Source organism: Anastrepha ludens, chromosome 5, assembly GCF_028408465.1.
Source record: "Anastrepha ludens isolate Willacy chromosome 5, idAnaLude1.1, whole genome shotgun sequence".
NCBI classification, from domain to species: Eukaryota; Metazoa; Arthropoda; class Insecta; order Diptera; family Tephritidae; genus Anastrepha; species Anastrepha ludens.
The window spans coordinates 124,085,260-124,110,805 of NC_071501.1; the positions used below are offsets into that span (position 1 = coordinate 124,085,260).

The 25,546-nt window shown below is 35.6% G+C and overlaps 1 protein-coding gene across 5 annotated transcripts in view; it reads left to right on the plus strand.

Annotated features, from left to right (window-relative positions):
- Positions 1–24,676, plus strand: part of LOC128863573 (calmodulin-lysine N-methyltransferase) — a 123,044-nt gene extending 98,368 nt beyond the window's left edge. For all 5 annotated transcript variants that reach the window (XM_054102801.1, XM_054102802.1, XM_054102800.1 and 2 more), the window contains one exon: positions 20,072–24,676. In XM_054102801.1, the coding sequence (XP_053958776.1) occupies positions 20,189–21,478 (1,290 nt within the window). In that variant the 5' untranslated portion in view covers positions 20,072–20,188 and the 3' untranslated portion in view covers positions 21,479–24,676. The remainder of the gene's footprint in view (positions 1–20,071) is intronic.
- Positions 24,677–25,546: the final 870 nt, after the last annotated feature.

Genomic DNA, 25,546 nt, shown 5'->3' on the forward strand with positions numbered 1-25,546 from the left:
CATCAAGGGTGATCCAACACGTACGTTTGCCCATATAAAATTGTCTACCTAAATGCATGAAAAAAGTGTTAGCATAACTTTTTCGAGTATATATACATACAGGAGGATTTATTTTATGCATTTTGCTCGTCAGCTTTCGCGTTTTCTTTTCTTGGTTTTAGACTTTCACCACAAAAAAATTACGCAAACCCATGAACAAAGTTATACTAATAGAAACCTGATCTTAATACTCGAGCTATCATCAAATTAACACGTTTTATTTATTATAAAAGAACATTTATGGCGACTGTCGATCCATATTGATGGATTTCAAAAAATGTATGGATTCAACCGCTGAATAATTTCGTATATTTTAAATCCATCTAAACCTTTACATTTGCGCATTTATATATGTATATGTATTTAACATTTAATTTAAGTAAATGTTTCAATATTTGTCCAAAAACTTTGAACTTCGAAAAATACAGGCTTATGGTTATTAATGGAATCAAATACATTTAACGAATTTTTATTTTATCTAAATCATAAAACGTTCAAATGAAGCTCAAAATATTTTTCCAGTTTAAAAAAAAGCAATGTGCTTTGATGCCGTATCACGCATGCATAAAAAGGAAAGAAAAGAGAGGACAACTATTGCGTTACGAATAATACAGTCGCATACATCACTCGACATCAGAACAATGTTACTCATATCTGTGTATATTCTATTCATTTGCGTGTATTCTCATTCCGTATACGTAATGTCCGTATAAGGGAAACACGCAAATATTGTATTTTTCACACTTACACAACGCACGCATACTTTTACCGATTTCTTTAAAACTTCACATAAACCATCTATAGACCAATACCAATGATCTGTGAAAGTTTGATTGAAATCGGTGAATGCGTTTAGGCGTGAATCGGCGACTAACGAACACAAAAAAACGTCTCCGTTTTTATATATAAGATAACTGACTGGTGTACTTGATTTGGCGCTTTAGCAATTTTGTTTGAAACAGCTCCCTTGTCTCCTTTTCTTAATTATAAGTAATCATTTCTCAATTTAATAATGCATTTTTTTTTTTTTATTAATATTAACTTATATATTCACATATTCATTTAAAAAAATTATATGTATTTTAAGTATTAAAAAAAGAACATATAAATATTTCACCATAGAGTTGATTGCAGTTCATTTGAATTCAAATTCCTTATCAAGTGGGAACTCATCACAAATAAATTCTACCATTGTTAGTGTGTGCCCCGAAAAATGTTAGGCGCTGGAGCCTAAGAATTCAAAGTTGGAAAGTTTAAAACATTAATTGGCTTCAGCATTTTTATTATTATTGCGTAAAAGATCATAGCTTTATGTTGTGACGTTGTGTTACGACTGTAGTTACTATATTTCTTGAAACTTATGTAAAGAGTGATCTAAGTCTATACACACCGATAGAGATGATGTCATATTACGTGCGTGGTTGTATGTCGAAACTGAAGCTGCCTGAGGCATTAGGTTAGGTTAGCCTGGTTGGCAATAAGCCACGCATATACCTTTTGATCCCTAGCGATACCAGATGGAGACCGACCTTTATGAATACTGAAATGTCTACATGTAGGATGGCAGCGCTTTGACGAGTCTAAGCAGAGCTGGGCGATCCGCTTGTCCTCCAGACCTTCAAACAAAGGGGCGTACAATCCCTTGTACGCATGTGCAGCCAATAGATTATGACCTGAGGGCATACCTATGATAGTTCTGCAGTCTTTTCGCGAGAGCGTGAGTACGAATTGAGTCAGTTTTTTGTCGTTAGTTCTACTCATAACTTTTGCTGTTTTGCATGTGGTCAGATTAGTCCACCTAGCTTCCACTCGCTTTTTCATGTAGTCGTTCATTTCGTTGTTTCCTGTATTTAGCGGTTTTAGTATATCGTTCTCTTGTTCAAAAGGTAGTCTAACAGCACTTTTTGCTATCTCATCTACTATTTCGTTTCCCATAATGCCTTTGTGACCAGGTACCCAATAGATATACCGCCTACTGTTTGCGGCTAGCCTTTCTATGGCCTCGCTGCTCCGTCGAACATTTTTGGACATAGTACAATGAGAGCTTATTGCTTTTATTGCTGCTTGACTGTCCACGTATATATTAACTGTTGAGTTCTTTCTTGTACTTGTGTAGACTAGCTCCGCGGCCTTCCCCATAGCAGAAACTTCCGCTTGGAAAATACTGCTGTAGTCTGGCAGTTTGATAGGCTGCCTTATCCCTAGTTTTGAGCAGTAAATGCCCGCTCCCACTCCGTCTAAAGTTTTAGAGCCGTCTGTATAGATATGAAAAGTCCTATGGCCAGGCTTCATGCTTTTGTGCCATCCCTCCTCTTCAATTGTAGTACGAAACCGCATTTATTTTTTAGTACATTAAGCCCAAAATCTGCTATCAGCCCGCTACTGTCGGTAATGATCCAAGTAATTTGGGCAAGATCGTAAAATTTTCTGAAGTTGATTTATTTTTAGGTTTGAGTAATAAACTCACATAAAAACTTAACCAAAATGTAATCTTGATAATGATTAATGTTATGAAATCCAAGCTGTAGAAAGAATTACTTAGTGTTATGCGATAGGTGTAATTAATAAAGGAGGCAAAAAAAAGTATATTAAGAAGTAAAGTGAAAATAATTTGAAAAACAATTTTATAACTTTGATATTTATTCAATCTTTTTCTACTAAAATTTTGATACATTTTTATATTCTTTTTATTTTTCAAATTAAAATTAAATTAAATTAACTTTGCTCAACATTTTTTGGGGAAACATTTTTTTTGGAATTTATGAAATACATACAAAAATTTTCAACATGGAAAAATTCACGAAACCATTATTTTTTTTTAAATTTTGCTATTTACTTTTTTGTATACTCTGTAGCCAATTTTGAAAAAAATTAAGGTAAGATTTTTATATGCAGTTATTTAAAGCCAAGTATCTATTTTTTATAAAGTTTTTATAAATTTTTATTTATATTTTGGTTTTTTGGTTAAATAACAGTTTTTTTGAACAAAATTAAAAAATTGTACAATTATTTCTTGGGTTCAATATTATTTCTTTTCGGACAGAATTTTAAACAAAAAAGGTTTTTCAAAATATATTTTTATAATTATTGGGAAAAAAAATTTTTTGCCATTTGTGAAAAACTCTCTATATCACAATTTACAACATGAAGAAATTATGTTTATTTTTAATTTATCTTTTATTTTTAAGTTAAAAAATCTTTTTTGTGGACAAAATTTTTAACGAAAAATTTTATAAAAATATTATTTAAAAAAAATTTACAAAAAGTTTTATAAACACTTATTTTTTGCTTACAAATTTTGAGAGAAAATTTTTTTTGGCATTTGTGAAAAACTCTCCATACCAAAATTTTCAACATGGGATTTGGTATGTAGTTTTTTGAAGTCATGAAAAGAAGAAGTCAGAGAAGAAGACACGTCTTCCTAAAATTTTTATTAAATTTTTATTTATTTTTTAAGCATTCACATTTTTGAACAAAATTAAATAAATAATATAACCATTTTTGGAAAACAAAATTAAACTAAAATTTAACAAATTTTTAAAAAATAATTTATAAAAATTAATAAACAGTTTTGTTGCTTACCATTTTTGGAAGATAATTATAATTTTTTGGTCTTTTTTTCTTCCAGTTTATGTATATTTTTTAATTTTTTCAGTTTACTTTTTAGTATACTCAAGCCTATGCAACCATCTTTGAGAAAAATTTAAGTTCACCTCGAAAATACTTAAACCACTTGACAAGGAATCACTCTTTAGCCGTTTTGTATACCGTTACACCAATAATGTTAAGTGTCTACAAATACTTCAATCTTTTTAGATTGAAAGTAGTAGTTAAAGCACATTAACTTTAATAGTGAAAGCCTACTAAATCAGTAAGACGCGAAAACTATTGGTCTAACAATTTTCATGAAGACGTGGGGCGATAGGCGCCATCTGCAGTCCATCGTCTTCCTACAGCCCTACAGAGCCTGTGAAGTTTTGTTAGCACGTTCTCTCCCATTGAGTGTCTTGATAATTTATTTATGTATTATATAACAATTCGATTATTAAGCAGCACCCTTGCAGCGGGTTCAGTCAGAGGACTTTTGTCAGCCTTGATGCATACCTAGAGATGAAGAGAAAATTTAACACAACTCGCATAAGAAAATATTTTTGCAAATATTTTTGCTTCTTAATTAATTACTTGAATTAACAGATACTTAGAAAAAATTGATTCGTAAATTAATTTGTGTGCGACTACCTTCATCCCTTTTGGTATTACCTCTTTTGATTTCACTACTCAAAATTTTCTGCTGTTTGCCTAAGATATGAATACCGTGAATATGAGAAGAACAGTGCTCGACACATATAAATAATTTTATACACAAATATAGGGTGGGCCATGTAAAATTTGCGTTTTGAATCGGCTATAAAAAAAAACTAGTCAATATTTTTTCAAACTTGTTTTTTATTTTGAAGATTGAACATTCTCATTTATGAATGAAAAATAATATCATTCAAATGACTGCCACGACTGGCTTTAGAGTAGGCCATTCGATCAACCCAATTTTTAAGCACATTTTCGATTGTTTGGGCTCCAATTTCATGAATGGCAACTTCGATTTCGTGTTTTAAAGCATCGTCTCTGGATGGTTCGCATAGCATTTGTCCTTAACGGCTCCCCACAAAAAATAGCCGCCAACGGGCTTAAATCACAGCTCCGAGGCGGCCAATTGATATCGGAATTTCGGCTGATTATTCGGTTTTCAAAACCGGTAGCCAAAAGTTCGAGTGTAACTTTGGCAGTGTGACAAGTTGCACCGTCCTGTTGAAACCAAATGTCGTCCATGTCATCCTCTTCAATTTTTGGAAAAAACTCGTTGAGCATGTCACGGTAACGCTCGCCATTTACTGTAACCGCGGCTCCTCGCTCATTTTCGAAAAAAATGGCCAATTGATATCGGAATTTCGGCTGATTATTCGGTTTTCAAAAACGGTAGTTCGAGTGTAACTTTGGCCAGACCAAAAACCGCACCAAACAGTGACTCGTTGTGGATGCATTTGCTTCTCTACAGTAACGTGTGGATTTTCTGAGCCCCAAATCCGACAATTTTGCTTATTGACGTAGCCACCGATGTGGAACTGAGCTTCATCAGAAAAGAAGAAGAAGACTCACCACTTTGGAAATAGGTTTTCAATATTTCCCAATTTGGTTCAAGCGTATAGCGTCCCATTTCGTAAATGTCAAACCTTTAAGTAAATTATGAACACATTTGACATGTCATTGACATGACATGATTAGCACATTAATATTCGAGCTTCATCTCCAATAAGAGTTTACTATACCCGAAAAAGAATTTGCAAACACAATCCTTGCTTCGATATTTCCTTTGGGGATAGGAGTTTGGAAAACGTCTATTGACCTCTTAAAGACTCAAGTGCTTACAACTTTATGGCTTGGCAAACAAGTTGGGTGAGGTGTTTTGTGGTTACTGAGTTGCAGCTACTTTATTACAGCACAAGCCACGAGTGTGCTCAAACACATATAACTGTGAATTAACTCACATATACTTCTAAGTAAGAGTATATGAGAATGAGTAGTACAAATGAGCGGATGTGTATCTATATCATTGTTACGGTATTCAGTGTGTATTTGTATATGTATGTTCGGTTATACAAATACACAAACTTTGAAGTTTACTTATTGAAACTTAGTACTGTTTGTTTTTATTGTATGCTTGCGTGTATTTAACGATTAACTTTGGGTAATAATTTTTTTCATTGAACTGGAAAGCTTTATCGACAGCTCGATGGATATTTTATGCTTTCATCTTCGTTGAGTTACGTATTTATGTGTGTATCTCTGTGCACTGAAGTATGTATTAACAACAAATCAAGCGCATATAAATAACGGACCATGTGCGTGAGCAATAAATTTCTATTAGAATTTTTGAAAAGCTGTTTAATCAGTCCCCTACACGTGCATGTACTCACATATCTATAAGCAAAATCTGTTAAGTGGGTGCGCTGGTTGAGCAGTCTTTTGTGGGATGCACCCTTCCCCGGTTGAACATTAATTCAAAATCGATAATCACGTATAGGTGTATGGGAAAATTGTGGTTTGACAAATATTCATACAAATATTTCTAAATATGTGGTAAAAATATTTATTTCATTTGATTATGAGGTTGCAAGGTAAATGTTCTCTGTGGGCCGCTTCTTGTAGGTCAAAAGAATTTATTCTAAGCGCTAATAGTAATAGTAAATGAGAAATGGGCAACCATTTCTAGGAGTGCAGCGAGTTCTATCATGACAGCATCAAGTCAGATAAATCTTCAATGGTCAGAATTTGAAAGAAACTGACTGCCAAGATAGTCCCGAGTTTGCACCCGCAGTCTTTGAAAAACTCTCTGAAAAGACTAAAATGCAATAGTGTGCTACAGAATGTATTAACCCTTTAACATAGGAATGAAAACGGAATCAATAAAAGACCAAATGAGTTTCCAGAAATCTGAGATGAAAAACTAAAAACTTTAATTAAGGGCAATCCTAATTCTTAAGGCAAGATCCAGCAAATATAGAAATGGTACCTTGCATATTGGGCATCAACATCTGAATTCTTTTCTAATATTACTTTTTGAACGGTATGAACCACTGTTAGGGATAACTAAAATTATGAACTTCACAATTTTACTCCTCAAAGGAATTCCTTACTATTACTTTTCCTGCCAATAAAATCCCAAAGATTCTTATAACTTTGTTTTCACATCTATGACATCGCACAATCAGTTGAGAAATGCTTACGAAATGCTTTTATATTTGAAAAAATCGTTTTGTAACGGCGATTCTCCAGAATTTGTAAGTTCAGCTTAATACAAGCTGTGGTGTATTAAAATAAATAAGGTTGCCAGACTAACTTACTTTCTAAAATTGACATTTTTGCGTGAAAAATTTTATGTAAGGCACTTGGCTTGCTGGCTTGTTAAGTACTGCTTGTGCACGAATTGAAGCCAACTGACCATCGTTTCATTTTTGCTGATTGGGCTTATTTCGATTTATTATTCCGATTTACTGGAAAAAGTAGTCTCAAATAGGATCAAGTAACTTGTAGCTGTGGCAGACACATACCTGATATCATATCCAAAAAATTAATGCCATGAAATTATCTGCCAGATTTTAATAAAAATGTTCATTCCAACGACATTTATGTTTTGAATTATCATTTTAAATTCTCAAGACCTTAAACCAGATTTGTTTTTTTTGTACTTGCTTGCATACTTTTTATGAAAAAAATATGTATACAAACATACAGGCTGTTCTGGTCTTACCTCAAACAACCAGTAGTTATCAACAAATTCCTCCTTGAAAAACAATAATCCAGCAAAATAACAGCACTGAAATGAAAGCAAAAGATTTCCTACAAATATCTCATTGGATGTTTAACAAAATTAACTACAAAAGCAAACTGCACTGAATTAAATGGGATTTTCCGGAATGAATACCAAATAAACACGCACAGATACGTACGAGCAAATACAGACAATTTTCTTGGAACTCTGGCGGCACTTTTTATGTTCTTTTTGTCACAAGGACTTACTTAAAAGACACTGACATTAAACGTTGCGGAGGAAGACGATCTCATAAGCTGTCAAACAAAAACAAATTGGGTGGTCAATGGACATTGAGTAAGGACAGGGGAGGGAAATACCAAACGGGAGGATTGCAGTGCACTCCCTAGTTGCATGCGTTTATCTATGCATAGCCTTGTATATACCAACACAAGTGTTCATGCTCACATTAGTGAAACTCTAGACTAAATATAAAACCATATTTCAAACCATCTCATATTTTTATATTTGGCCTTTCGAATATTTCGAGTGTTTTTTTAGTATTTGCAGCACTTGAATTCTGGTAAGTCCTTTACAACGCCATTATCTTTTCATGTTTGTCTCTCCCACTCATATGCAGTTGTATTTGTTATTTTACATAACAATAGAGGGCAAACTCTCAGCTGTCATTTGGTGCCAAACTTTTTCATTTCTCACGTTCTCCGAACGACTTGTCTCATTCATCCCCAAACATATAAAATGCAATAACAAACACAAAAGCAATCGTTATATGCAGTTTAGCTGCTGTCTGTTTTTGTAAGCCAAAGCATTCAATTTGTAAATCGTTGCGGTTTATTGAACTTTTTCCTAGCAGTCGCCATTGCGTATACGTAGCCACTGGGTAAATGCACCCAAGTGCTTTAAGAGAAAGAAAACAGAAACTAACTTTTCTTGTGTGATTTTTGTGTTGTTTCTGAGATGCCTTTACTTATATGTGTATAATATAACGTGATTTTCTTATATACTTTGCGCCAAGTGTATGTGGTCTAGTGCACCCACACCTTTACACAAGAAAACTAACTTTTAGTTGCTTGCAACTGCGGGCATTATTGTAAAATGATGCCTCCGCAAAATGGCAATGGCATAGCCAATGTATTCATCTTCTAGTAACTAGCTTATAAGTATTGTTTGGCTCCCTCTAGCGCCATATACACACATACACCAGCACATAGAAAAGGTGATATCACTACACAAGGATATGACCTTCCACTACACTTGAGCACTTGATTTAACCATTGTAACGAATGTTTTTTTTGAATGGTTGTGGTTGAAATATGATGACGATTGCTAAGGGAGAAATTGAAGCAAATAAAATGAATTGCTGAGCTCATAGAAACAAAGCTTAAGAAAAAAGAATTTCATTACAATAAGAAAGTGAAAAAGCTTCAGAATGCAGCTGTACTTTTGACGGCGAACTTGTAAAGTTTTGAATTGCACTGCAGTTTGGTAAACAGCACTGAAGACGAAAGCGTAAAACAAGTATGCAATTTTCAATATGAATGCGGCGAAACAAAAGAACCATTGGCGTGGGGCATATTGCGGTAGCGCAACGGCTGTCAATTTCATTTCCAATTCCATCTTCTCTTCGGGTGGATGGAAAACTTTCGCGTCGAATAGTTGAAAACTTGTTGTGGTTGGGTATTGCGTGATTGCAATTTGATCTACCGGCATTACGGGATGCCAGTTGATGGTGAAATGGAATTTTCGGCATGAAATGAGCAGCAATGATTGAGGTTGCAAAGAGAAAGATAAGTGGGTAATAACTTAGTGACAAATTGAGAAACCTCATTATGTGCACGAGAAGTTTAGTGCAAGAATTTATAATAATAGACATTTTTTAAGAAGTTTTTTTATATAAATAGAATAGAATAGAATAGAATAGAATAGAATAGAATAGAATAGAATAGAATAGAATAGAATAGAATAGAATAGAATAGAATAGAATAGAATAGAATAGAATAGAATAGAATAGAATAGAATAGAATAGAATAGAATAGAATAGAATAGAATAGAATAGAATAGAATAGAATAGAATAGAATAGAATAGAATAGAATAGAATAGAATAGAATAGAATAGAATAGAATAGAATAGAATAGAATAGAATAGAATAGAATAGAATAGAATAGAATAGAATAGAATAGAATAGAATAGAATAGAATAGAATAGAATAGAATAGAATAGAATAGAATAGAATAGAATAGAATAGAATAGAATAGAATAGAATAGAATAGAATAGAATAGAATAGAATAGAATAGAATAGAATAGAATAGAATAGAATAGAATTAGAATAATATATAATAGAATAGAATAGAATAGAATAGAATAGAATAGAATAGAATAGAATAGAATAGAATAGAATAGAATAGAATAGAATAGAATAGAATAGAATAGAATAGAATAGAATAGAATAGAATAGAATTAGAATAGAATAGAATAGAATAGAATAGAATAGAATAGAATAGAATAGAATAGAATAGAATAGAATTAGAATAGAATTAGAATAGAATTAGAATAGAATTAGAATAGAATTAGAATAGAATTAGAATAGAATAGAATAGAATAGAATAGAATAGAATAGAATAGAATAGAATAGAATAGAATAGAATAGAATAGAATAGAATAGAATAGAATAGAATAGAATAGAATAGAATAGAATAGAATAGAATAGAATAGAATAGAATAGAATAGAATAGAATAGAATAGAATAGAATAGAATAGAATAGAATAGAATAGAATAGAATAGAATAGAATAGAATAGAATAGAATAGAATAGAATAGAATAGAATAGAATAGAATAGAATAGAATAGAATAGAATAGAATAGAATAGAATAGAATAGAATAGAATTCGGGCAACTTCTCATGGCTAGTTTTTTACTCATATGAGATTTTCTTCACTGATCTTTCAATTTTTCCTATCCCCAAATTTTTCTGTGTAACACTCTCCACTGGTCTGAAGGAGCAACTATGACGATCGCTATCTCCCTGATGCCCCTACGATGATGGAAATACAGCCGCGTCAAACTCATTGTACATATCTCTTGTGTGCTTCTGGTTCCTTCAGCGTTTGAAAACTGCCAGCATAATAACAGCAGCATTAAAAATACGCTGTGGCTGCGCTGCGAAAGCAATAATTTTTCTAAATTAAATTAAATTTTGGCATTGCTATGGTTCCCACATTTCAACAGCCGCAGCTTCAAGGTTTTCGTGTAGCTATGCTTTCGCTTCAACTGCGCTATTTCAAACATTGCTTGGAGCTATGCGTCTTACTATCTGCTTGACCCAAACAACAACTGCGGTCATCTTGTAACACAAAAGCAAGGCAGTAGCAGTTCCAGCAGCAAAACCATAGCAAAGACGAAAGCAATAGCCACAGAATAACTTTGGCTGTCGTGCTGTATCAATATTCGCAGCAGAGCGACAGAATAGCTTCGGTTTGTATTGATTTGCTTTCGCTGTAGCAACTTCAACTTTCGCAGCCAAAGAAGAGCCGAAACAAATGAAAAGAAAAACTGAAAGCAGTCTCAAACAGGGTTGGGCATAGTGCACTAAAGAATTAACGGAATAAGTGGATAGTTTGAATTGAATTTGAATTTGAAAAGGTCGAGCCAAGGAGCACCAGGAGATTTGGTGGCTCCTAAAACACTCAGGCTAAAAAAAACCCATTGTATTTAAAGCTCTGGAAAGGGGGTAGATAGTCAAGGAGGGAGGGAGAAAAGTGTCATAGAAAGAGATAGGAAAGAATAGAGACAGAGATAGAGATAGTTAGTCCTGTGAGAATTTTCCAGATTCTTTGACAAATTTGTAAATATCCTCCAGTTTTAGAGAACGAATAATACTCATTCTCATGACATCGGAACCCAATACTCGTAGTCGCGCTCTAGCAAAGGCAGGACACTCACAGAGAAAGTGCTCAGTGCTATCCGTCTCCTCCAAGCACGACAGGCATACCGGGTCCTCGATGATTCCAACGGTGGTCATATGCTGACCCCATGGGTTGTGTCCTGTAATGATGCCGACCATCAACCGAATGTCTTTCCTTCTAAGTTTTAGTAGAAAGTTTGACAGTTTTCTGTTCGGACTCGTCACAAAACACTTTGCAGTTCTGCAGCGTTCTAGACCGGACCATCGCTCTTTATGTAGATTGCCTACATAATCGTTGATCCAGTTCTTGATTCCTGCGGGACTGATTCCGATTATTGGCTCTGGCCCCTGTGGAGGCACCGCTGATCCACGGTTGGCCAATTCGTCGGCAATTTCGTTTCCTTGAACACCGGAGTGTCCTGGAACCCATATAAGTACAAGCCTGTTCTGTCTTGCGACAGAATTAAGCTTCTTCTTACATTCTTGAACAATCTTTGAGGTTTGCTTCGCGTTCTTCAGGGCCTTCAATGCAGCCTGACTGTCACTGAAGACTCCAATCTGTTTCCCGCTCCATCTCCTCTCGATTATCCATTCGGCTACTTTTAGGATGGCAAAAACTTCTGTTTGGAAGACAGTTGCCATTCCCCCCATAGCGTAGTGATACTTATTACTATCGTTTAAGTACCATTCGGCTCCAGACCCTATTTCAGTCTTGGACCCATCGGTAAAGAAAATATCCGTCAAACCTCCCTGCATGCCTCCTGGATTGCTCCATTGCTCACGCAATGGAAATCTGACATCAAATTTCCTTCCGAATGAAACTGTGGGTATCAGGTCATCTTTAGGTGCCAAAAACAGTGGATACTGCTCCGACAGCAACTTAAAGATTTCTCTGTGTCCCGAAGTTCCATCTTCGTGCCAGAACCCATATTTATGGAGTCTACACATTGCTTTTATTGCTTCCTGTTGTATCTTAAGATCCAGGGGGAGCAAATCAAGCATAGCATTTAGGGCATCACCAGAGGTTGTACTCATGGCACCCGTGATGCATAAACATACACTTCTTTGCAGCCTGTATAGTTCCCGGATTGTGGACTTAACCATGCTCCGTGGATAGTTAAAACACTGAAAAACTGAAAATTTAGTTTTAATAAAACCCGTAATGGTAGTTAACATTAAAAACTAGTTTCAAAAGCTGGCTTTCTTCAAATTTTCTTGGAAACCTTCTCGTTTTGTGGAATTGTAAAAGTAAAAGTGGATCAAGTAAAAGTTATACGTTGAGTACAATGCTTAAGAGTGGTGTGAGGTCAATGGAATTAAGATAGCAGAGCGTTGCGCATTTCACATCCACGCTACTAATTTTTTGATGATCTGTATTTTTCTTCCGCAAATTTGCTATTAAAAATTAATTAATAAATATTAAAAATTAAATAATATATTAAAAAGGGTCTCCCTTGTCTGTATTGGCTGATGTATTTTTTCTTTAGGTGCGTTACTATTATTTGGGCAGCAGCTGTGTTTGAAAGTGTACATGACTTGTTTGTGCTCTTCAAACACATACATATCAACTTATATGAGTGTGTGTGCGCTCATGAAAAACTGATTGATTTTATTGCAAAAACCGGGTATCTGTTGTGGCATTATTTGTGTGCCTCCATTCGATTTCATCTGCATCATTGCCTCTGTCATCTGATTTCGTGCGCAATTTGTTTTACTGGCATTTTACTTGCTCTTACAACCACGACTTTATCTTCCGATCTGCACACCATACGGCTGTCTTCGCACTTTTCCTTGTATGCAAAACATAAACTGTCTGCGTGTATTTGTATGTTAATTCGCTGTGTTTTAGTAATTTTTTATGTCATCTTTTAATGCGGCACGAAAAGAACTTTGCTTGTTTGCGCCATTGTTAACATAAATCCTCACAGAATAGCTTTGTGAAACGGATAACTTTCTGCCTACAGTAATTTCAGAGTATCTGCATGTTTGACTGTGTATGCGTGTGTGTGCGCTGTTCGATGCTTATCCCGGTGTATATGTGTGCACATCTACACGATTCATACAGAAATTGCTCTAATAAATGGGCTATGGTTGCGCCAAGATTTAGTTTTTGTGGCTTTGTGCTCTACCTTCTTTCTTCACATTCTGGTCTAGCCGGTGGTTTCCAGCTCAAACACATACATACACACAGTTTATCTCATTTGTTAGGCTGAGTAACTATTTGCTCCTTTGCGTGCGTGTGTGTGTATTCTGCGTTGTGGCATTTTTATTTTCCTTTTTTATTCTGCTTCCTAAACCAAACTGGCCCAACTAGTTAGCCGCCATTTGGTGTTCTAAATGTGGGTCAAACACATCGAACGCAATTAACGTCTTATCAATAAAATTTGTGAACGACCTATCGACTGCGCGTTTGCAATGAAATTCTTGAATGACCTCTACGCCTGTTATATGTACCTCAACTTATAAAGTGGCAAGTGCGTAGTTATTTATGAGCGCTTGTGTGCTAACCAATTAGCAGCAAATAGTTTACCTGCAGGAAAATCCACAGGAAGTTTTTTGTGATTTTCTCTGTCATAATGTCGTTTTGTCACTGTCCGAGCCGAGAGGTAGATGCCGCTGCTGACGATACAAATATAAAGTGAGTGGCCTGAGAGGAAAAAACAGAGGGGAAAGAACAAAAAACCGAGCGGGAGAAGAAGTGGCAAGGTGCTTTGGTTTGGAGCATGACTGCGGATGACAAACGGTGACTAATTACATACCGTTAATCACTTCAAGCCCCTCATGAAATTCACCAGGTGTGTAATGTTTCTTTTTCTTTCTTCGCATGACAGTTCTGAGCGGACCACTACTTCTGAAATTATTTTTCTTCAGATTTCTCCATCCTCTGTAATCACCACCAATTTTGTATGTTTATCTCTTTGAGGTCATCGCTAACTGAAAATATTCTTTTGTTTTTGGTCTTCCTTTAATTCGTTTTCCATACGGCTGGTTCTTGAAGACTCCTTTTGGTGCTCTTTACTCTGGTATTCTTTCTTTGTGTCCAAGCCAGCCATAATGCAGGGTTTTCCAAGCAGAGGTGTTATTGTGATATTAAAAGGAAAATGCTATTAAATGATCGGATGTTTATTTCATTATAAAAAAGAAAGTATGCTATTATATACACATATATATATATATATATAATTGGCGCGTACACCCTTTTTTTGGGTGTTTGGCCGAGCTCCTCCTCCTATTTGTGTTGTGCGTCTTGATGTTGTTCCACAAATGGAGGGACCTACAGTTTTAAGCCGACTCCGAACGGCAAATATTTTTATGAGGAGCTTTTCCATGGCAGAAATACACTCGGAGGTTTGCTATTGCCTGCCGAGGGGCGACCGCTAATAGAAAAGTGTTTTTCTTAATTTTGGTGTTTCATAGAGATTCGAACCGACGTTCTCTCTGTGAAACTCGAATGGTAGTCACGCACCAACCCATTCGCCTACGGCGGTATGCCATTAGTAGTGGAAAATAACATCAGACAAATGATCACCACGACCACGCTTACAGGACAATATCCTTTTCATGAAATTTTCCATAACCGAATTGCAAAGTGGTTGCCCTATTTCCTCGATAGCCTAACGAATTTCATCTTTGAGGTCTTGAATAGATCCTGGGCTGTTGGCGTAGGCCTTCTCTTTCACGTGGCCCCAAAGAAAAAAGTAGAAAAAAGTCACAAGGTGTTAAATCACAAGATCTCGGTGGCCAATTGTGATCACCTCTTCGATAGATAACACGGTCTGGAAACTTTTCCCGTAAAAGATCAATGGTTTCGTTGCTTGTGTGGCACTTAGCGTCGTCTTGTTGAAAATAAACGTTGTCCAGATCAATACCATCCAATTCCGGCCATAAAAAATCGTTAATCATCTCTCGATAGCGCAATCCATTCACCAATAACATCTGTTATTGGAAAGCCCTATATATTGTATATTACTATATTTTCCGTTTTTATTTATTTTAAAAAATTTTTATGAAAATATATTTCATTTCAAGACATAAACCAATCCAACTATGTTTTCAATTTTGTGGAAAATTTTTGAATAGTTATTAAAAATTTCACACTTTTTATTCAGAGTTTGAATGAATGCACAACATGTTTTTAGGGGAAGAAATTATCGTTAGGGGGAAAAATTATCAAAAATCAATTAGGGTTCTAAGACACTTCAAACTTGGATTTTGTTTTATCAAAATTTAATGGGCTATAAAATAACGAACCCAATTTTTATTTTAATTCTGTTGAAAATTTTTCGAATTTTTATAAGTCTTGTACATTATTTTAATCAGGAATTAATAGGGTCTTTATTAAAGAATAAATTTTATTGAGAAAAAAAAAACAAAATAAACAAGATTGAAATTGAAAAATAATTAAACAGTCAGAAGTCGTCAATATGTAATTTTTTATGTTATGTAGTTTTTTATAATGATCAAACTGTTGAAGTCCTACCAGTTCTGTACTAGTAATTCATTTCTCTGGCTACGTTTTCCCTGCAGTGTTATTCTACGTCAAAAGTAACTTGTTAACTTTAGCAGTTGTTAACCACTTTCCACACACTTTGCGTTTGCTATGCCACATCAGTTGAGAATCGAAGTCAATCAGGCTGCGTAAACGAACGAAGCATCAAAAGGCACTCCTCTGCCACGCATACAATGAAGACGCTGGAAAAAGTTTCTCAAAGTCTGTTGTGAATAAATAAAAAATACCACTTATTCTTTTTTGTTTGTGTCCACTGCAAAGTTAGTGCGTCACACAAAAATTATTTTCTTTAAATTCTTCTATAATGATAAGCAATAAATAAGAGCTTAGCGAGCAAAACTTTGACGTTGCGAAATCATTTATGGCATTGAGAAAATCATAAGAATACAAAATTTAAAAGAGAGAAAAATGTACAAGTAAATATTCTTTTTATTTTTCTAAATTGAAAGTTCTCAGTCCTTAGTGAACTAAGTTATGCAAATACCAATAAGCGGCTAAAATGAGCTTTGCCAAAATATGATAATAAAGTGCACATACCACCGAATTAAGCCAACTCCAAGCTAAAAGTAAAAAATATGAAATTTAATTTGATCAAAACTGGGAATTTGTGAATTGCCGCAGCTTAACATCCACTCACAAAAGTTGTAGGCAGATCTAAGGCCTTAAAAACTTACGCCAATGTAAAGGATCTTTCAGTCAAGACGCGCTTAGACATTGTTTTAAAATGAAAGCAAAAAATTAATGAGTCTATTATGCAATGTGTCCGATTGTGTAATAGTTGCAGCAAAATTATAAAGTTTAATGTTAATCTTAAGAAATTAAAATTAATAACTTTGTAAAATTTAAGCAGCTGTATTAGTCTGCAAGACATCTCTCTACATCGTTTGAATGCTCACCAAGAGCATGAAATATATTTGGTTCTTTTCAGCAATTTTATAAATTTTTTTCGATTTAAATAAAATATTATTTAAAAAAAAAACGCTTGTGAACCATATTTTATTTTTTAGATCAACATTTTTCAGAAATTTTTTTTCCGTTTTGAAAAGTTTCCAAAAATTTTGATCAAAAATTCCAAAACAAATAACAAGTTTTCCCAAATACAAAAATGTTTTTTCCAAATTTAAAAAAAAAAAAAATTTATGTTTGTTAAATATTTTCGCGAAATTTGTCGGTTCATATTAGTTTGGGGAAAAATAAATCCATTAGTCGATTTTGAGCTCCTCGGCGATGCTACGACTACTAACATGCCGACATTTTGACGCCATTCACAATTTCAGCGACCTGGCTTGCATTTTCGCCTTTATCAAAGAGAAAATGTAAAATGTACAGAGTTTTCTCTTTGTTGACTTCCATTGTTAACACCTGTAACTCACAACTGAATCGAACAAACCAAAAAACAGCAAAATAATTTCTTTCTGGAGGCTGTCATACGAGAATTAAAGTGTTCAAGGACTCGCTCACGAATTATGGGATTGAGTTTAGCATTCTCGATCCGAGTGTTGTGTTTCAGCTCTGGAATCGGTGTTGGCTAAAAAATTGTAAGGTATTGTTCGATACCGTAAAATTGTACTTCTGTCTACTTGCTAAACTTCAAAGACGACAAAAAAGGTATGTTTAGGAATTATACACTACTGACATCTAGGCACCACTTTCGGAAGATCCTTTATAATTGATTTCTACGTTCCACTTTCACATAAAAAGTACAAGGTCATTAATTTTGCATAAATTATTATTTTGCTCAGGAAGCAGAGCATCCTGTGCTTTTCATGAATAGCTTTTCAGGCGGCTTCATATAAAATTCACAATTACAGTGTTTAAGTGTTTAAGTTTAGTTTTATAGCTTTTTTGACTTGAGTGCCTCAATAGATATTAAAATTAATTCAAACGAATTTAATAATCCATATATTACTGATGCGTTTTCATATGACTTTAGTAACCATTTTGTTCGATAGTCTAGAATTCGCGTTACTCTACAATAATACAAATACTAGCCTGTTATATTGTAAGGCAGATGCTGTAAGTTTATTATTAGAAAAAGAAGTATAGTCCATTTTTTTATTTCTCCCTACCTTCTGTTTGCTGTTACCACAAATAAAAGTTAATTTACCCGAGGCTACTTTAATGTTCTTTCTTTCTAAAGTATACTTACTTCCTTTCTTTCTTTACCCTAAATAACACTCCCTTCTATTGTTGTTGCCCATTGTAGCAATTAGATTTATTGAAAACTTTTCTGGCATACTTGGGATATATTACCAAATTTATATCTAAAATATGCAGACTCTTCAAACTTTTCTTTCACTGGAGGGCAAAACAGGAAAAAAAATTAGTAAAATAGTAAAACAAAATTATAAGGCTATTCAAAAGCACAAACTATACTCATATTAAAAAATTGAGACCAAAATTTGCAACACTGAATAAATCTGGGAATTATTAAATTTTTTCTGTTTATATTATATATGTATTCGCTGGCTTGCGCAAAATTTTGAAAATCGGGTGGCCTCATGTTATTTAAAATTAAAAGCTGCTTGATTCTACCAAAGAACTCCGAATCGAGCTCATCATCAAACGAAAACGATATGGCTGGATAGGACACACTTTGCGCAAAGATGACGACGAAGTATGCACCTCTGCTCTGTGGTGGAATTCGCAAGGTGTTAGAAACCGTGGAAGGCCAAAAATCTCCAGGCAATGTATGGTGGAAACGGTTTTATCAAGTTTAAATACAACCTGGAATATTCCTTAAAATAATTGGCTCACAATTTAAATGACTTCAATACTTTTGTTCTGGCCCTACGCTCCAAATACGCCAGATTCGTACTAGCCCTGTCTTGAAATGAAAGCAGAACTATCGTAGGTATATTGGCAGGCCACAATTTGTAGCGGCACACGCATACAAGATGGGAATTACAAACAATGATAGAAGAGAGGAAAGAGTCTAGAACTCCTTTTATGTTCTTGACCTGCATTAGCTAGAACCCGAATGAAATGTTTAGGAGCTCTACAATATGGGAGGTTAGAATGTCTCTCGGCGTTAGAGCTTCAGAGCTTACTTAGATTCGCAAAAGACGCAGACGTATTACAAGGAGGCTACCACAAGTAAACGTAAGGGTCAAGCTTCATCTGCTACCGCTAAGGACCAATAGGTCTATGTGATGGCTTTCAGTCAGCCAGGTAAACCTAACGTAACCTACGCTCCATTCGGAGTTTATACATATAATCCTCCAATTGGGGATGTGCGACTTGATGTTTTCCACAAATGGAGAGACCTACATTTTTAAGCTGTCTCCGAACGACAAATGGCTTTTATGAGGAGTTTTTTCATGGCAGAAATACACTTGGAGGTTTGCCATTGCCTGTCAATGGGCGACCGCTAGTAGAAACAAAATTATCTATCAGTTTGGTATTTTGTGCCCACAACAGGTTTCGATCCGAGGCACTAGCGTATGGTAGTCACGCAACAACGCGTTCGGTTACGGCTGCCGCCAAGCTTCAATTTACTTCTTATTAGGCTCAAGTCCACAAGAAGAAGTATAGACGACAATGTCCAAAATATACTTGGGTCATTCACTAGGAAATCCACATTGCGACTGAGCAGTGCCTTGCAAATAAATATTTTACTGACCAACACTTGCCACTTTATTTTTATATGGTCGCAAAACGCATCATCTTTCGTGTTCAGCTTTATCACCGAAGGATAGTCTGTGCGTTAAACACATTTTAAACAGAAACCATCACTTTTGGCTTCCCATGGAGACGGTTTACGCATTTTCGCACTGATTTACCCTTTTAATTTTACGCTGGTTATCCCCCACACTATCACGATTACGATTTTGTGGCACTGCCGTATTTATGGCACTGCACACACAAACTCACATAGGTACGCACATATTTTATGCGGATTTATGTGCTCATGTTACATAAAAAACACTATTAAATTGCTAAAAAACCCTAAAGAAATGTTTTTTTTTTAATTTTTTATTTCATCGGATTTAGACGTCATTTCTGAGCGAGAGCACGTTTTAATGGCAGATAACTGAGAAACTAAGGAATAACTCCGCGGTTTTCGTAAATTCATGTGCACATGCAAAACAAATTTATTTTATCTCTCATCCATTCGGTTTCTTGCCGGGAATTGTGCTTTTTATTTCTCTAAAAGATTTTGGGTTCCGACTGAAGCGTGGCCCCACAATTGGTGTTGTTGTAAAAATTTATTATTCAATAGATTACATAGCTAAAAGTCTAAATTCAAGCAATATATTCAAGTAAATACTTTTTTTATTTATTTCTCACAGACTCCACAATTTGGCCTAGTAGTGAGCGCTTGCCGAACCAAAAATCAAAAATCATAATCAAATCATATCAAAGCAACAATCGCAACATAGAATAAAATTCCAAAAAAGCAAAACAAAATGTCGACTTCTGTACAAAATTTTAACAAACCCGCAACTGTCGTCGACTGCACAGCGGTCATCTTACCTACCGCCGTTGCCTCCAGCTCTGCTATCCAGCAGCTCTCATCCATTTCGCTAATGCTCGAGTACGACATTGACAACACATTGAATACCATCAAAGAAAGTGGTACCCATCTGATACACCAACAACAGCAGCACCAAAAGAATATCAATCAACTGCCGGCAATTCACATAAAACGGCAATCAGCAACAACGACCGCTGCAAAAGATGCTACGGCGACAACACAACATGGCGACAATATTACATCGGAAGATTTAAAAGATATTAAACCCGTGCTGCCACCTACACCGCCAGCTACGCCAAATCTGACAAACACTGCGCGCAAACGCTGGAAGATTTTGGCTAAAGTATTGCGCAAGGACTCAGAGGAGACGGTCTCCTCGTCGGGCGAGGAGTTTGGCGAAGAGCAAACTGCCTCGGTGCGTCGATTTAAGTCATTCGATTTGTTGCGTCAGGACAGCTTTGAAGATCACATGACACTGAATTGCTTAGGCAAACCGGAGAATTGGTACAAGTATAGCGTGTTGCTCGACGGAGATGGTCAGCAGGAGTTTACTGTGAATATACATCACGTGGAGCGCCAGTTGACCGCTAGCGATCTGATGGGGTTCAACAATACCGGCAACATTTGTGTGTGGCCCTCGGAGGAGGCTTTAACCGCCTATGTGCTGTCTAATGTGGGCGCGTATAGTGACAAATGGATACTGGAATTGGGTGGCGGCTTTACATGTCTGGCTGGGCTGATGCTGTCCAAGTACGCCAAGCCGTATGCGGTACATCTTACCGATGGCAACGAAGTGTCGGTGGAGAATGTGAAGAAGACTGTGTGCTTGAATGAGCTCTCCTGCTATACAAAGTGCTCGGTGCTTAAGTGGGAGGATGTGGAGGCGCGCGTAGCAGCTGAAGCTGGAAAATTCGATGTAATACTCTCCGCAGATTGTTTGTTCTTTGATGAAGCGCGTTCCTCATTGGTAGGGACAATTTGGTATTACCTGGCGCCCAGAGGTGAGGCGGTAATAATGGCACCAAGGCGCGGCAAAACGATGGCAATGTTTGTGGGCGAATGTACGCGTCGGGGATTCGAAGTGGACATAGCACAGCGTTATAATGATACCATATGGAAGCGACATGAAGATTTAATGACATCGTCCGAATTGTATGACGAGGATTTGCATTATCCGGTGCTGCTGCGATTGCGCAAGTCCATAATAAACACTTTCGACTGAAAGGCGAGCAATTGAATAAATGTAGAAGAAAAGAAAATATTTTACAATTACAACGTTAGGAACCAATTTTGTATTATTCCAATGATTCCAAGCGCTAATTCCGGATAAATGAAAAAATAACTAAATGTATTATAGAAATTTGTATATCGAACAACAGTTTGTACATTTTTGTCGCGCTTTTAGGCGCGCAAACAAGATGGTAAATGCTTTAAAATAAATAGTACACAAGTTCAAATAGCTTTCCCCACTAAAATGTAGGTACTTGAAAAAACTTGACTCAGTAGTATAAGATTTCATGGCTTTCATTGCTCATTTGATTCCAAAAGGCAAGAAAGCCACGACTCTCAGTGGCATGAAATGTGAAAGTATCCTTTACGAGGTACATAAACTGGTGTTAGCACCCATGCGGAGACTCATGTGGATATCATTCTCAGCAAGTGAAGCAGTTTAAATTACTTATAAAATTTATGTCTTGCTTTAATTGAAGTAAACTGCTTATTTACTAAAAGTAAATTAGTAGAAATAATATTACATTAACCTTTACTTGCATACTTACATATGTTCAAATATGTCTTTTTCGTTTTTTGAAGTAGGCCACACATCCTTATGTTGAATCCTAGTACCAACGAGAGTATTATTTTTTGCGTTACCTTGTAGATTTACAGACATACATACATAAGTATACACAAATGTGGTTACGTTGTTAGAAAAATGGATTTAGGGTAGTTTGAGCTAATCAAGATATAGCTCGGATATTTTTATTTTTATTTCTATTCCTGCTTTTATTTTTATAATTTTTAAGTAAACAAAATAAAGTTACGAGTACACAAATACACGAAATAAAAGTAGTTTCTTATACAAATCCACAAGTAAGGTATCTATCAGCTGACTCCCTAATGAAGCACAGAGTGCAGTGCATTCAATGTCCTTCACAAAACTCAAAGGAGCATTTATTAAAAGTGGTGGCACTAGATCAAAAACAATGTTTTTTTACACAAAGTATTGGCAAAAGTGGAAAACATTAAATGAATTCGCCTTATTTTAAATTCAGTTGTTTAACGATACCACCTTTAATAGATTCGCCTTGAATACAATATGTAAAAAATATCAAAAAGCAAGTGTTAAAAATTAATAAATAAAATAAATCTATTCAGTTTACATTTATTTTTAAATCACAAATGTTTGATCATTTTTATATTGTGTCGTTTCCTCGAGAAAATGTTACCCTTCCACGGTTCAATGTTGCACTCAACCCCTAATAAGACATATTTTTGAGGTTTGCCTTTCGACCTCATATTATTTTATAGGCAAAATAGAGCTGGGTTGGAATGAGCGTATAGGTATGTCTTTCTTTTGAATAATCCAGCCGAGATTTCTCCAAATTATTCGCGCTAAAGCGTCACATTCGAGAAAGAGGTGGTGGTGTAAAGCACAAAATATGCCATTTTGATACACCACTTGCAGAACCACTGCTTTTTATTAGTTGAACTATCATGATTTGACTATGAATCCCCTGTATCGTCTATTTTATTTTCTGCAATTTCTTTCAACCATCGAGAATTCCATCAGCATTCTATTTTGTACAGCAACCATACTCTGCTCGTGGCTTTCTTAACAACTCGTCAGATTTGGATTTGTTGAAATTGGCCCACGTTTGTTTAGTGATTTTTCAGGTATTCATGTTAGTCCATTTGTCAAGAGCAGGCTACTGGAATAGCGAGAAGATCTCCCTTTTGCGCACGCCTTGGGGACGGCCTATTGGGGACATCTTAATAGGATGTGCTTCGGTATAGGATGCCCCCTGTCTTGCCAGTTCATCAGCTTTTTCATTTTCTTCTATGTTTCTATGGCTAGGTACCCAGGTGAGATTGGTTTCTGTCATGCGCGCTAAAGCATTAAGTTCTATTTGCACTGTCTGACGATTTTTTGGTGTGCTGTAGTCTCCGGACACTGGTCGCAGAAGCGACATGAGTCAGTGGACCATATCAAAATCCTTCGCAGTCAGCCATGGTCTGTGAGAATGACAGTGGGCATTCTCGGTTTATCCTTAGGGAGGGTTATGAGTTTCCTAAACCTATTATACACCCAGTAAGGACGTCGTCTAGTATCCACATAATGTGATATCAGCTAATATATTTTAGGCTTACCTCTTCACTCCTGAGCTTCTTCTAGATAATGTGTTGTCTCATAGCAAGGAAGAGCTTGGGTCCTACTAGTAACGAGGCCGTGGGCGCAGGCATCCGCAGTGAGAGTATGTATCTCTCTTTGTCTGGCACACTCACTTCTTAATATTAACGTTTCAAATAGTCAGCTGATTTTCAGTTTGGCTCTGACAGAAAACAATATGCTCGCCAACCAATTGATTCCAGATATAATAAAACAAAAAAACATTAAATGAATAATGGTGTGGGAATGTTCGAAAGAAGGATTAGGTCCAATGTTATGGATAAAAGGCAAAATATGGGCGGTGGCCTATGTAAGAATACCGGATGGGAGTTTACGCAGGATAGCTATACCAAGCATTCATCAAAATTAGGAAAGCAAGGAAGGAAAAAGTTAATGAAGAATGGCTATCGCAGTCTCCAGACTTAAATGTATGTCATCTGTCTGTGAGCAGAGATAAACTTAGGCAGGAATTTCTGGAATGACCGAATTGCCAATCTGAGCGACAGTCAGGCAACCCTCAAGGCTCTATCAACCTGTGAGATTAAGTCCTCACTGGTTCTAGAGTGTATCGAAAAACTGAATCTGTTAGGATGCATGGCTATTCTCTCAGATCACTGTAGACTGCACAGCACATGATCGTGATGTGGTACACTGATTCTTGTCGTTTCTGCGTCCAATCCCAGGAGACTTCAATGGACACTCTCGGATGCAGCGCTATAATGAGGAGAAGATTCAGCCATCTCGGCCAATTGCAGTCAAAAGAAAGGTACATACGCTTAATCCGACCCAGTTCTATCTTGAGTTTAATAAGGGAACTGAGTCTAGATGAGTTACTGTGATGAGTAGAGGGCAAAAAAAGACCACAAGGTTGAAGCGCAAACCTCAAATCAATCTATGCCTATGTTTAATTTGCAATAACTGCAATGAGTGCTTAGACTTGTGAGGCATAAAATGTAGGCAGTTTTCAAAATTAAAAAAAAAAAATGTTAACAATTACATGAAAATATTTGTTTCTATTATATTTTTCAATAGTGTAAGTATAAACGGTAATTAAATGCATAGCACTACGGGTATATCCACAATACAAACTCATCCCACAAAAGCACGAAAGTTAATAAGTATAGACACTTGTCGAAACACGTCAGCACACTCGTTACCATAGAAGGTAGAGATATATACATATATCACATACACATAAGCAGAATGTATGTATGTACATTTATTCTAAAAATAAGGCAGTCTAAATAATTCTAGTATTTAACTAAAAATAAACGCAGATGCAGAGTGTCGAGTGAGTAAGTAAGAATTATGGCTGCAGCTGCAAATCGGGGTTACTTTTCGTAAGTGATTAACGTATGTATGTATATGTATATGTATTCGATATTTAATTACAATGTTGAGGCCATGCTGAACATTAGATATATGTCTGTGTATGCACTATATATGTAACGAGTTACTTAAAAATGTCTAAGAAACTTATTCACAGTCTGCTGGGCTGTTGTAAGGATTCGATGTAATTGTGAAGCAAAATTATACAAAAGCGCCTGTGTTGGATTTAAGTAAGAAAAAAGTTTGTGAAAACATGAAAGTATTGTACGGTTTAGTATTAGAGAAATGTATTACAAATAAATATATATCGATATATCTCAAAACATGTGGCTAAAAGTTCAATTAAATTCTGCTTTTATTCATTTCCAAGGCAGACCACAATACCTTAATTTTTAATTTTAAATATTTACTATGTACCTTCATCGCCTATAACTAAATGTTTACTTATCACTAGCTGCTTCAAAAAAGAGAAGGAAAAAACTAACGAAATATAATGGGATGTTTTAGCCTCAATGAGGTCACTTTGAATTTCTAACTATCAACGCACAGTCCTCATAAATTGCTTAACACTGG